The 12294-nt window shown below is 31.4% G+C and overlaps 2 protein-coding genes across 3 annotated transcripts; both read right to left on the reverse strand.

Moving 5' to 3' along the window:
* Nucleotides 1-3455: 3455 nt before the first annotated feature.
* Nucleotides 3456-9473, reverse strand: LOC123212071 (60S ribosomal protein L24-like). 2 transcript variants are annotated; one of them, XM_044631107.1, is made up of 5 exons: nucleotides 9342-9473; nucleotides 4556-4631; nucleotides 4178-4279; nucleotides 3897-4045; nucleotides 3456-3789 (listed from the first exon to the last, which is right to left on the reverse strand). In XM_044631107.1, exons 1-5 carry the CDS (start codon nucleotides 9350-9352, stop codon nucleotides 3633-3635), a joined length of 495 nt encoding a protein of 164 aa, XP_044487042.1. In that variant the 5' UTR covers nucleotides 9353-9473; the 3' UTR covers nucleotides 3456-3632. The 2 variants fall into 2 exon arrangements, with proteins under 2 accessions (XP_044487042.1, XP_044487041.1); XM_044631106.1 differs by lacking the exon at nucleotides 9342-9473 and adding an exon at nucleotides 4968-5120.
* On the reverse strand, nucleotides 7823-9482 carry LOC123212070 (60S ribosomal protein L24). The gene is made up of 5 exons (XM_044631105.1): nucleotides 9342-9482; nucleotides 8929-9004; nucleotides 8547-8648; nucleotides 8266-8414; nucleotides 7823-8158 (listed from the first exon to the last, which is right to left on the reverse strand). The coding sequence occupies exons 1-5, from the start codon at nucleotides 9350-9352 to the stop codon at nucleotides 8002-8004; spliced, it is 495 nt and encodes a 164-aa protein (XP_044487040.1). The 5' UTR covers nucleotides 9353-9482; the 3' UTR covers nucleotides 7823-8001.
* Nucleotides 9483-12294: the final 2812 nt, after the last annotated feature.

A 12294-nucleotide genomic window follows, 5' to 3' on the forward strand; every position in this document is an offset into this window, starting at 1 on the left:
AATAATTAGTTCATAGATAAATATAAATTTTTATCTATTATAGATATAATTTTAAAATTAAACTAAAACTTGTACTAAACATAATCTTATGCCCTATTGGTTAGTATATAGTTGAAACCTGAAAGAATTCAGTTGACTTTGTATCAAAAATTCACCAAACAATAATAGCTACTTTTTGGACTAACCTTTGTCCCTTCTTAAAGAAAAGAAAATGGCGAATTCAGGTACCGTACAACCCTCTTAGAGCCCCAGTTACTGAGACTGGCTGTCGTTTGAATTTGAAAGAATTGACAATGTAACTATCAACTACCATACCAATTTCAACTGCCATCTGTTAATCCCTGCCCTTTAAGCAAACGTACCTTCACATTACTAAATTAAATAAATTATTAGGTACCGTATACATTTTATTTGGGAAAATTGAAATTTTTACTACTTTTTTATTTCGTGTATACAAAAATATCACCTATACTAAAGTTTTAACAAATATACCACAACAGTACTCACCTTTTTCAAAATACCCCTCTTTGATCTTTCATGCACAAATTCTCTCTCTTTTTCTCTGAAACTTTTTTCTCTCTTCCTCCTCTTCTTTCAAAGTGATAAAGGAATCACTCTCTCTTCTTCCTCATCTTCATAAACAAAAACAGGAAGGAAAAAACTGAATTCTTTAGATTAAAAATTCTTTATTTGAATTATTCATCTCAATGTTCAAATACATTTATCATAATATATATTTAAAAAAAATTAAAATAATATTTTTAAAATATTTATACAAATAATAAATTATATAATAATAATGTATATTAATTATTTTAAATTAAAAAATTATGTGATAACATATTATTAATGATATTTAAATTAATGATCATTATACGTGTACATAATATTACTTTCATATAGTAAGAACTAATAATTTTAACCTAATACCAATATAAGTTTGTCTTCATCTCTATCAACCAAACTCTAAACTAAACTCTCAACCCAATTGAACTCTAAATTTTATTTGAGATATCTCACATCTAAAATTTAAAATCAAGTAAGAATCATTGCATCAAACTCTAACTCGTATTTGCAGTATCAACAGGAGAAATGCATGTCACAGTAAAAACGAGGGAACGATTGTTCCAACTTTAGAACATTTGCTCCGAAGCAAGAGAGGAAAAACTAGAGACTCTGTATCCATCATTAATTAGTGCCTAAAGTTTCATATGATGAAAGTAATGCAAGTTTCATTGTGTCTTCATCACTGCCCCTTCGTACCTTCCTCAAAAACAGACATGAAGTCATAGTATGTCACTAAGATCTTAATTGAAAAATACGTCTCGTGCTAAAAAGGAAATGTACGATGATGGGTTAATATAGTGATTAGATCTCAAACCTGTCAATAAGTGAATTTGTACAAGTCAAATTGTGCATTCACCTCATTTAGATAAAGTTTCGCTTTTTCATTTATCGTAGTATACTAAATGAGTCAATATAATGATGAATCTTTTGGTGTCAAAATCAAGGAATATCTCAAAACATGTCTCCCTATACATTCGTTTTTTATAATTGTTTAACCTTTTACTTACCTCCGTCATTGCATTTTTATGCCCTTTTACAGTTATTTGGTTTTGAAAATATAAGAAGCTAGAAACTTCTCAACCACTTAAGAGAGTTATCCTTCTGAACTCTCATATTTTCTTCCTTCTCCAAAAGTTTTTGTTTTGCAAGTAAAGTATACAAAAAACTCATTAATTAACGGTAAAAAACCTGTAAGATTCAAATACATATCATGGGTTGGAGTAATTTATATGCTAATTGGGTATTTCTCAAGTCAATACTTGAGTTGGCATAAAAATACGTGAACTCAAATTCAAACTCCATAATATTATGTCAAACCATGTATTTGCATCATCCACAATCAAAAAGCAATTGTATTCTCTTCAATCCAACAACATTCACAATATCAATCACCATAACAGCAGTAGAATCTAACATATAAACCTCAAACCCTAACTCTTTATTTAAAAAAAAAACCTTAAAACTTCAAAAAATGCAAGAAAACTAGTATTTAATCATGAAATGTGCATAACGTAGCTAGAAAACCATCACAACTACCTTTCTTTCCCATTTTGCAGGGTAAAAAAGACTTTAAAAACGTAGGGATACATCAAATAAAAGAGAATTGCAATTTATGATAAATAACAACAAAGAAAGGCAAACACAATTTCGAAATTCAAGTTAAATTTTGAATGCAGAAGGTTGATTTATTGAATATGGCTGGATTTTGGCCGGAAAGTGTATGGAGTAGGTTATGAGTGAAATTTGAAAATAGTGTAACAAAATTGAAAATTAAATTTATACAGGTACTTTACTCGAGCTCAAACTGATATTTGATATATATGTAAGTGTAAAAAAGAGGCATGACTATTTTTTATAAAGCCCTAATGTTTATTTCTTTTAATTAATATCCTTAATCCTAATTAATTAATTAAGTTACCATCTCCTAGTCATGGTTATTACAGATGAATTTAAAAAAAATTATAATTAATATTTTTTGTTATACTCTATTTCGACTACGTATTACAATAAATTCAGAAACTAAATAAATCTCTTGCTTCATTTATGTATTAGTAATATTTGGTTATTCTAATCAATTTTCCATTCCCTGATTATATTGAATAATTTTGTAATTCTTAACAGTTATAATTTATAAATTATAAAACTTAATAAGAAAGATCTATATCTACAAAATAAATGGAGTTGTGTGGAAGAAGAAAAGAAAGCAAAATAACACAAGTTTAAAGGCAAAAACTGGCTCTAGGAGGAAGTTAGTTTGATTATTTAAAGAATGGTCTTTGAATTGGAATTGTTGGTTTATGGTAATGTGAGAGGGGTTATCAGAGGAAGCAAGATGATATCATGAAAAATACCAGTATCCTCGGTGGTTAAGTTAATTGGTCTAATGGAAATGAAGGGTTTTTGAACTTAGAAAATGGCGGGTGGCGGATGTGCAAGAGAAGATGGTTTATCAGAACATGAAAATCTCAATCGTATCAACGTAGTTGAGGAATTTACAGTGGAATTAAGTTGAACAAAGTGCCAACACTGCGTCCCCAAGTGAAAGCTCAATCAAGGTTCTCAATTGTCACTGCACATTCCATGTTTTATTGACAAAAATGAAATTAAACATAAAATCTTACGCAATCATTTCACTAACAAAGCACTAATCCTCTGCATTAACCATACAGTTCTACAAATACAGCTTGATAAAACATTTTTCATTAAAGTTTCAGAATTAAATTTCAGAGTGAAATGTGATAATCAAATAACAAAACCTACCCAAATGGCAGCCTGAGGAAGGAAACGTTAATCACTAGTATCTGGAAAAATTTAAGCAGATATGGCATATCAGAAGATCATACCATCAAACACCTTCCATCAAGATGATAACTCAAAACAGTAACAAATGATGCATTAGAAAACTTTTGATTTAAATAAATCGTAGGCAAATATAACTCCCAACAAAAATCCTAAAAGCAATGAAAAGATCTGGCCATAATGATTAATGGATCCATTCATGAAAAACATAAACAAAATCTTAGCTGTTTATACTACTCATTGAAGAAGGCAATAGATGAAGTAAATCATCGCTTTCCACCACCGCCACCAAGCTTGGGGCCCTTTTGTGCAGGACCTTTAGGCATGCCACTGCTACCCTTGGTCTTCTGTGTCTTGGCCATCACCTCTGCTTTCTTAGCCTTCTTTTCATCCTTAGTCTTCTTGATCCTCTCCTTGATTTCACTAATAATCATAAAACATATTCAGAGTTTGCAAAGTTAGCTGCACACAAAAATTTATTCAGAATACCTATAATGGTAAATCATGATAATTGGACATTAAGAACATACCGAAGTGCAGCCTCCCTTGCAGCATCTCGGACTTCTGGCTTCTCAGTCCTCCTCTTCTGAATGACTTCCAAGGTGGCACCAACAATAGACCTTGAATATGGCTTCTTGGTGGTTCTGCGCTTCTTTTTCACAGCCTCAGCAGCAATGTCCTAAGAATGGTAAAGAAAAGATAATGACAACTAAAATCTAATGTAACTAGTGATGAAGAAGGAACTCAACAAGATCAACCTTTAATTGTCATCCATATATGAGAAAGAACATTTTCACACAAGAAAGTGTACCTTCTTATGTTGTTTCCTGTACATGGCTGTCCAAGTAAGCTTTGAAGGCTTCAGGCGGTTGTGGAAATACCTCTTGCATTTTGAATTAGCAAAGAGGAAAACCTAAATAAATAACAAAGAGGGCATCACTTTCTATATCCATTAATTAATGTAGTCAAAATGTGGGTATCAAATCCCTCCATCTCATAATTTTTTTCACTAACCAAGGTTTACTCTGAAATATATTATAACAATAAAAAAAACAATCAATTAACAAAAGTTTGTACACGATCAAATTCTACAACATGATAAAAACATGCACGAAGAATCACCAAAGGGATGATTTGAATTTCTTTGAACAAGATTAGTCTACAAAACTCAACAAATGTTAGAGCCTACCTGAGAATCAGAGCGAACAAATCTGATACCCTTACCAGGGTATATCTTGGCACCACTGAATCGGCAAAGCTCAGTCCTTAGGCAACAAATAAGTAAAAATGAGTTCTAAAATTGCAATAACCACACGGCAATAGATGAATTCCAAGTAATTATCTCAAAGTATTACACATACACAAATAAAAGCTTCTTTTCTACAATACCTGCAGATTTTAACTTAGTATTTTGAAACCACCGTATTATTGTGTTATTGTGTTATATGCGTACGAAATGACTCAGCTAGAATCAAAATCATATAACGTTTCTTTATGAAAATATAAAATTATGATTAGAGAAATATGAGAGAATGTAAAATAGCAGAGAACAAGAATGATCACAAGTAATAACAGATGAAGGAATCAGTAAGACGACGTACTTGAGAACCATGGTTGCTGATGTTGGTGCCGCGGCTTAACTCCCTCTTCTAAATCTCAGAAACCCTAGCCCCAACAACCCAATTTAACAGTGGTTTCAACCAGACTACTGAAAGCACGATGCACGCAGGTTCTCTTGCTCCAGTGGGTTTTAATATGGGTTTTTGGGCCCAATAACAAATCTGGTCACTATTGTCATTGGGCCCAAAAATCCCACTTAAATTATAAAATGTGGTGTTTTGTTCACATAATCTGTGCTTGTTAAGATCCACACCCGCCAAAAGAGAGCTGTCAAGCCTGTAGCAATCTTCTCAAGAATTCTTGAAGGGAGGATAACAAAGCAATTGTTTGATTGGTGGTCACTGGAAGGAGAGATTATTAGAGAAAGCAGGGGAATTGTTTGATCAAGCGGAAGGAAAGGTTTGATATCTTAAAATGCTAGGATAATGGGTAGTTTAACGGAAATGAAGGATTTCATAACCACGAATTTGACGAGTGATGGCCATGCAAGCAAGAGCAAATGGATATAGAGATGTATTAGAATTATTCCTACATATGGAAGAATTGAACACAAAGCTCGTCGATTGGCCATTGTAAGCATACTCACAACTTCTTATCATTTAGTTGTTTTGGATCAAAGTGAATGGTTATGGATTATTTTTTACATTTGGTTCTTTTGGATTAAGGTAAATGGCTATTGATTCTTTATTACATTCGGTTGTTTTGGGTGCAAGGTGAATGGTTATGGATGTGTTATTACATTTCACTTAAAATCAAGGCGAATGGTTATAGATTGACACTTACATTATTGGGACAAATAAAAACAAATGTATGGTGTCATAACCCTGTTTGAATCATATAAATTTAGTGCACAGACACACGATTAAACACTAAGTAATTTTACAAAACCCACAAATTGTAAGATAACTCTCTAAAACACGAAGAGTACATTGAATAGCGTGATAAAAAGAAAATTCAATTGTATTACTTTCAATTAAATACAATGCTTAATATTTAAAATTGAATAAAAATATATCAAGTAAAGCTAATTATTTATACAATTCTAAATAGATGTTTGATGATCCATATCCATTTAGATAGATGGCTAAAATTTGTCTTACGAAAGTAGAATTCCTAATACAATTTACCAACCTGTTTGATAAAAAATTATTTTAGAATCTTATAGAAAGGACACTTTAACGTATTTTTATATATTTTTGGATCAAACTTTTAGATTAAGATTTGGGTCTTATACGAACTTATTGTTGGGTCAAACGTGATATTCTTCTCTATATAATTGTGTAATGCCTATATTGTGAAGCCACGTCTTGAAACTCTCAAATCTTGTTTTCAAATTATCAAAGTGTACACTCAAGTTCCCAACTAGTTTTCAATCAACAAAGCATTCCACTTCACCAATACTCAACGAATGATATGTAATCATGTGTATAAACCACCATTGTGTTGATAATGGCCTTATGTCCTTAGAAAGAAGTGGTACCAAATGATATTAGTTTGAGGTTGGTTCTACTAAGATCTTCCATGTCTATATGATACGCTTTAAACAACTAATATGAAATATGAGTGAAAGTCGATTCTTAGTAGTAGTTTAATTGAGATAACAGATGTTTCCAACCCTCTTGACAATGAGAAATGTGCCCTCATACTTTTGTAATAGTCCCTTATGAAGTGAGTTTGTGAATGTTTCAACTTATGTTGATTGTATTAGGGTTACACTCTAGGTGTTTTTGAATTAATGTAAACAATTATTTAATAAATAAAAACGTTTTATATATATTACCATTATAATCTCTTTAATAATACATATATGGATATATTTACACCAACAATAAAGGTTCAAAATGTTGTATACGATAAAATCTATATTTATATGAAATAATCAGACATGTGAGATACGAAATTTTATCGTAGCTTGAATGATGTTCGCAACCAATAAACAAGAACTGAGCACTTCATTTTGATATAGTTGTTGTGTAATTTACCTGTGTAGGGTTGATAAGTCTTGAATCACTAAAATGGAGGTTTTAGGATACAAACACTTCTAGAGTCTATATGCATTGGGTTAAACCATGTGAAGCTTTTGAATACAAATGTATGAACTTCATATACTTTTAACAATGCTTTAAGCCCAAAGCTTGGTGAGAAAATATTAATCACTCAGATTTGGAATACAAGTACATAGGAAGAAAAAAAAGAACCAAAATAACACTACACTCCAAACAAAAACCGGTTTTTGGTGCAAGAAAGGCGTTTGTTTGAAGAATAGTGTTGTTAAATGGAACAGTTCGATCGATGGTAATGTACAAGGTGTTATTAGAGGAAGATGAAACATATGCTAGGATTGATGAGCTTGTTCATTTGGGCCATGGAAATGGAGGACTTGATAACTTTGAATTTGAAATGATGAATGCGAACGAGATGGTTGATAGAACAGTAAAAGTTCAGGAATTTACAGTCGAATCTGATTTCGTTGTTAAGTTGAACAAATTGCCAATATTTACTCATTGAGTGAAAGCTCAATAAAGCTTTTCAATTGTCACTGGCTCACTGCACATGCCATGTTTTATGGCCGAAGAAAAAAATTATACATATGAAATAAGCAACCAATTCAATAACACAGTGCCATTCCTCCGCATTAATCATACAGTTTTACAACTACAACATGATGCCTCATGTATCCTTTTCATTTTGACTTCACAATTGAAATGGATGCGTAAGGGAGATCATTCAAGGATATCTGCGAAAATTGTATGCTGTAAAAAAATCTAGTAGATGTGATAAAGCTGAAGACCAAAACACCATCAATCAAAGATAATAAACTCAAAACCAGGGCAAATGATGCATAAGAAAACTTTGATTTAGATAAATCATAAGCAAATATAACTCCCAACAAAAATCATAAACAAAACAATAAAAAGATCTGGCCATAATTATGAATGGATCCATTCATGAAAAACATAAACAAAATCTTGACTGTTTAAATTACTCATTGAAGAAGGCAATAGATGAAGTAAATCATCGCTTTCCACCACCGCCACCAAGCTTGGGGCCCTTTTGTGCAGGACCTTTAGGCAAGCCACTGCTACCCTTGGTCTTCTGTGTCTTGGCCATCACCTCTGCTTTCTTAGCCTTCTTTTCATCCTTAGTCTTCTTGATCCTCTCCTTGATTTCACTAATAATCATAAAACATATTCAGAGTTTGCAAGGTTAGCTGCACACAAAAATTTATTCAGAATACCCATAATGGTAAATCATAATAATTGGACATTAAGAACATACCGAAGTGCAGCCTCCCTTGCAGCATCTCGGACTTCCGGCTTCTCAGTCCTCCTCTTCTGAATGACTTCCAAGGTGGCACCAACAATGGACCTTGAATATGGCTTCTTGGTGGTTCTGCGCTTCTTTTTCACAGCCTCAGCAGCAATGTCCTAAGAATAGCAAATAAAAGACATTGACAACTAAAATCTAATGTAACAAGTGATGAAGAAGGAATTCAATGAGATCAACCTTTAATTTTCATCCACATATATGAGAAGGAGCATTTCCACACATGAAAGTACCTTCTTATGTTGTTTCCTGTACATGGCTGTCCATGTAAGCTTTGATGGCTTCAGGCGGTTGTGGAAGTACCTCTTGCATTTTGAATTGGCAAAGAGGAAAACCTACATAAATAACAAAGAGATCTTCACTTTTCTAAATACATTACTTCAACTGTGGGTGACAAATACCTCCATCTCATATTTTTTTTTCAGTAAACAGGGTTTACTCTGGCATATATTATAGTGCTAAAAAAACCAATTCACACAATCATTTAATCAACTGTCTGTACATGATCAAATTCTACAACATGATAAAATCATGCAAGAAGAATCACCAAAGTGCTGATTTGAAAAATTGTTTACCAAGATTTGTCTATAAAATACAATAATTGTAAGAGCGTACCTGAGAATCAGAGCGAACAAATCTAATACCCTTACCAGGGTATATCTTGGCACCACTGAATCGGCAAAGCTCAGTCCTTAAGCAACAAATAAGTAAAAATGAGTTCTAAAATTGCAGCATAAGCAACGACCACACATCAATAAATAAATTGCAAGCGATCATCTCAGTGTATTACACAAAGTTAAACTAAAAGTTTATATTCTACATATACCGGTGGATTTAACCTTACTTTTTTCATTTTGAGATCCACAGTACTATTCTGTTATAGGTTTATGAAAATGAATCATCTAGAATCAAAATTATATAAAGCTTCTTTATGAAAGTAAATATTTATGATTACAGAAATATGAGAGAATGTAAAATAGCAGAGAGCACAAGTAATAATAGATGAGAGAAAGAGTGAAACTACGTACTTGAGCACCATGGCTGCTGATGTTGGTGGCGTCCTCTTCTAAATCTCAGAAACCCTAGCCCCAACCGGCCAATTTAACAGCTTACCGAATCCACGACGTCGGATACGAAAGTTCTATTCTTCCAGCGGAGGTTAAGATGGGTTTTTGGTCCAGTAACAAATCTGGATCTATCTGGCCCACTTTCATCCTATGGTCCCACTTTCCAACAATAGCCATTTTTAAGATCCAATACAACTCCTTTTAATTCTTATTATTATTTTTCAAAAATTAAAATTTTGTTATTATTTAAGTCCTAATCAAAATTTGTATAAACCTCATTTTACATCAAGTTCTTACGATTTTTTAATTTATGAATTTATATCATAATTTTTTTTCCATTTTTAACCTTACCTTACTTTAAGAAGGGCATTATTTATATGTTCCTCATTGGCAGAGTTAAGTGTCAAACTCTAAAACGGTGTATAATTAAAAAAGATTAAAAATTACTTTAGTAATTTATTATTTATATTATTTTATTTGATTTAAATATAAGAGATAATCTTATTATCATTCATCAAGATAATCTTAATTTTTATTTTCTTAATATTTTTTATTATCTCTCACAAAATATAATAATTATTTGTATTTATTCAATTTTATCAAATCTTATCAAATATAGTAATAATTTATGTTAAGTAATCTTTAAATTAATTTATTTTTAAGGTAATTCTTCAATTTTAGTAATAAAATATTTTTCAAATCAAATGTCTTAAGGGATTAATTTAATAACAAATTAAATTCTTAAAAATAAAAATATTACTAAAACTATTATTGAATGTCAATAGGATATGTAGTCTCGAAATCACTTCAAATTTCTGAAAATGGTAAATGATCATGTAGGGAATATCAATCAACGATAAGTGACGATGATAAATAATGAAGAAATCTTGTAAGTATATACTTTATTTTCGAAGCGGAAGATTTTGTTACAAGTGGGTGGTTCGATTTTTTTCAAAAATGAAGTTGAAGAGGTTGAGATTGATTTATGAAAATGGAAGACAAAGTTGAGAGTGACAGTGGGATAAAGTTGGAGAATATTTTGCCAAGACACTGTAGTGTTTTATGAGAATTCGAATTTTAAGTCCCATCATGGAGGAAACATGCATTGTGAAGCACTCTGTCAATGCTTTTGAGTTTTTTTTTTTTTTTTCGAAGTAAATATGTAATAAAACAGAAAAGACAAAATGGCAAAACAACCTAGGCACATTTCTCATATTGGCATCAAAGCATGACATAAAGTGTTTTTTATGCCTATTTATTACATGGTTTATTTGCAGCAATTGAAAATATATCTTAAAATTATTAATTGGATACTCTTGTTTGTTAAATTGAAAATAAAAAAGTTTGGATGATAATTTAAGGATGACAATATGTATTAAACCCTTATGTCATCATTGAAAAGTTTTTCCAATATGTAAGATGAAATAATTGTTTCTTATTAGAAGTGAATAATCTCTTCAAATTTAGTAATTACAATTGAAATACAATTACTTTTTTATCACATTCAGGTCATACCAATCAAACCATTTAGTATCATACTATGGAATACTTTTATGGCCAAAAGGCTTGTTCTTACCCAAGACTTGATATAATTTTAAAATCCTATCCTCTAAATTTGAAAAACCAAAATATTCACTCATGAGATAATTTTTGTTAAAAATATCAGTTAAAAATAAGAGTAAAATCTTTATTTAATAAAAAATCTCATAAAATTAAAGTTTTATTATATTTTTCTCTCTAGGTTTAAAAACTATTATCCCCCCACCAAAGGTTTGAAAAATAAATATTTCCCCCTTATAGTTTGTTGTTTTGCCTTGTTGTTGCTCCTTCGGTAATTGGAGCCGACCAACCACCATACCAACACTTATCCCTCTCCCGAACGATGATGAATCATTGGCTAATAAGAGATGTGCCGACGATTTGTGATCGTTCGGGAGAGGGAGGAGCGCCAATGAGCAACAGGAAGACAAAACAACAAACCATAAAAGAGAAATATTTATTTTTTAAACCTTAGGTGTGAATGAAGGGGGGGGGGGGGATGATAGATTTTTAAACCTAGGGAGAAATTTTGATAAAACTTTAATTTTATAAAAATTTTTATTATAATGATTTTATCTCTAATTTTAATTGATATTTTTAACAAAAATTGACTCATCAGTGCGTGTTTGAGTTTTTGAAAGTTAGAGGGTGTGACTTGGGATTACATCAAAACTTGGGTGCGATCTAGTCTTTTGGCCTACTTTTATATATGTAACCATAACTTCTACCACTAAATTTTGAACAGTGGAAACAAGAAAGACATTTAATGTAAAACACAATTTATAATCTTATATTAATAGTAATAACGTGGATGTAAGCTCTACAACTTTTTAATTGAATTACATTAAAATCAACTCTCCCTTTAATTTGCTGTCTTTTCATATTTTTACTCTAAGTTCCTCTGGATTCAATGGACTTCCACACCAACATTAACCATGCCAAAAGTTAAAAAACTTCATTTAGAGGATAAATAGGTTCATGGTCGTGTCCGAAGTTGGGGCTAAGTGATAACATTTTTATACAAAATAATTTGATTAGTTGTTATTCATATTGGTGAGCTTTTTTTGAAGCAAGGAATTGTTGGATGAAATGTTAAAGAATAGTGTGTTTACTTGTGAATTGTATGATTAAGTGGAAGGGAAATGTTCGATTTCTTGAAATACTAGGACTCTAAATATGTCAATGGATTGAAGGACTTCATGAACTTGGAAATTGATTTGTGGAGGATGTGCAAGAAAGAGCATGTAGATACCAACATGTATTGGAATGAACCCATTCCAACAAGAATCTTCATAGAGGTGCAATAGAAGACTCAAACTATTCATTGGAAATATTTTTTAAAAGCTAAAAACATGCTCTCCATTCTCAAAGTTAC

The sequence above is a fragment of the Mangifera indica genome, chromosome 3, assembly GCF_011075055.1.
Source record: "Mangifera indica cultivar Alphonso chromosome 3, CATAS_Mindica_2.1, whole genome shotgun sequence".
Lineage (NCBI taxonomy): Eukaryota > Viridiplantae > Streptophyta > Magnoliopsida > Sapindales > Anacardiaceae > Mangifera > Mangifera indica.

What these genes read in the sequence shown, in the direction of transcription:
- LOC123212071 (XM_044631107.1), bottom strand. An exon ending in TTGTTCGCTCTGATTCTCAG is followed by an intron (nt 4,280 to 4,555) that starts GTAGGCTCTAAC and finishes TTATTTATTTAG; the next exon opens with GTTTTCCTCTTTGCTAATTC. An exon ending in ACAGGAAACAACATAAGAAG is followed by an intron (nt 4,046 to 4,177) that starts GTACACTTTCTT and finishes TACCATTCTTAG; the next exon opens with GACATTGCTGCTGAGGCTGT.
- LOC123212070 (XM_044631105.1), bottom strand. An exon ending in ACAGGAAACAACATAAGAAG is followed by an intron (nt 8,415 to 8,546) that starts GTACTTTCATGT and finishes TGCTATTCTTAG; the next exon opens with GACATTGCTGCTGAGGCTGT. An exon ending in GCAAGGGAGGCTGCACTTCG is followed by an intron (nt 8,159 to 8,265) that starts GTATGTTCTTAA and finishes TATGATTATTAG; the next exon opens with TGAAATCAAGGAGAGGATCA.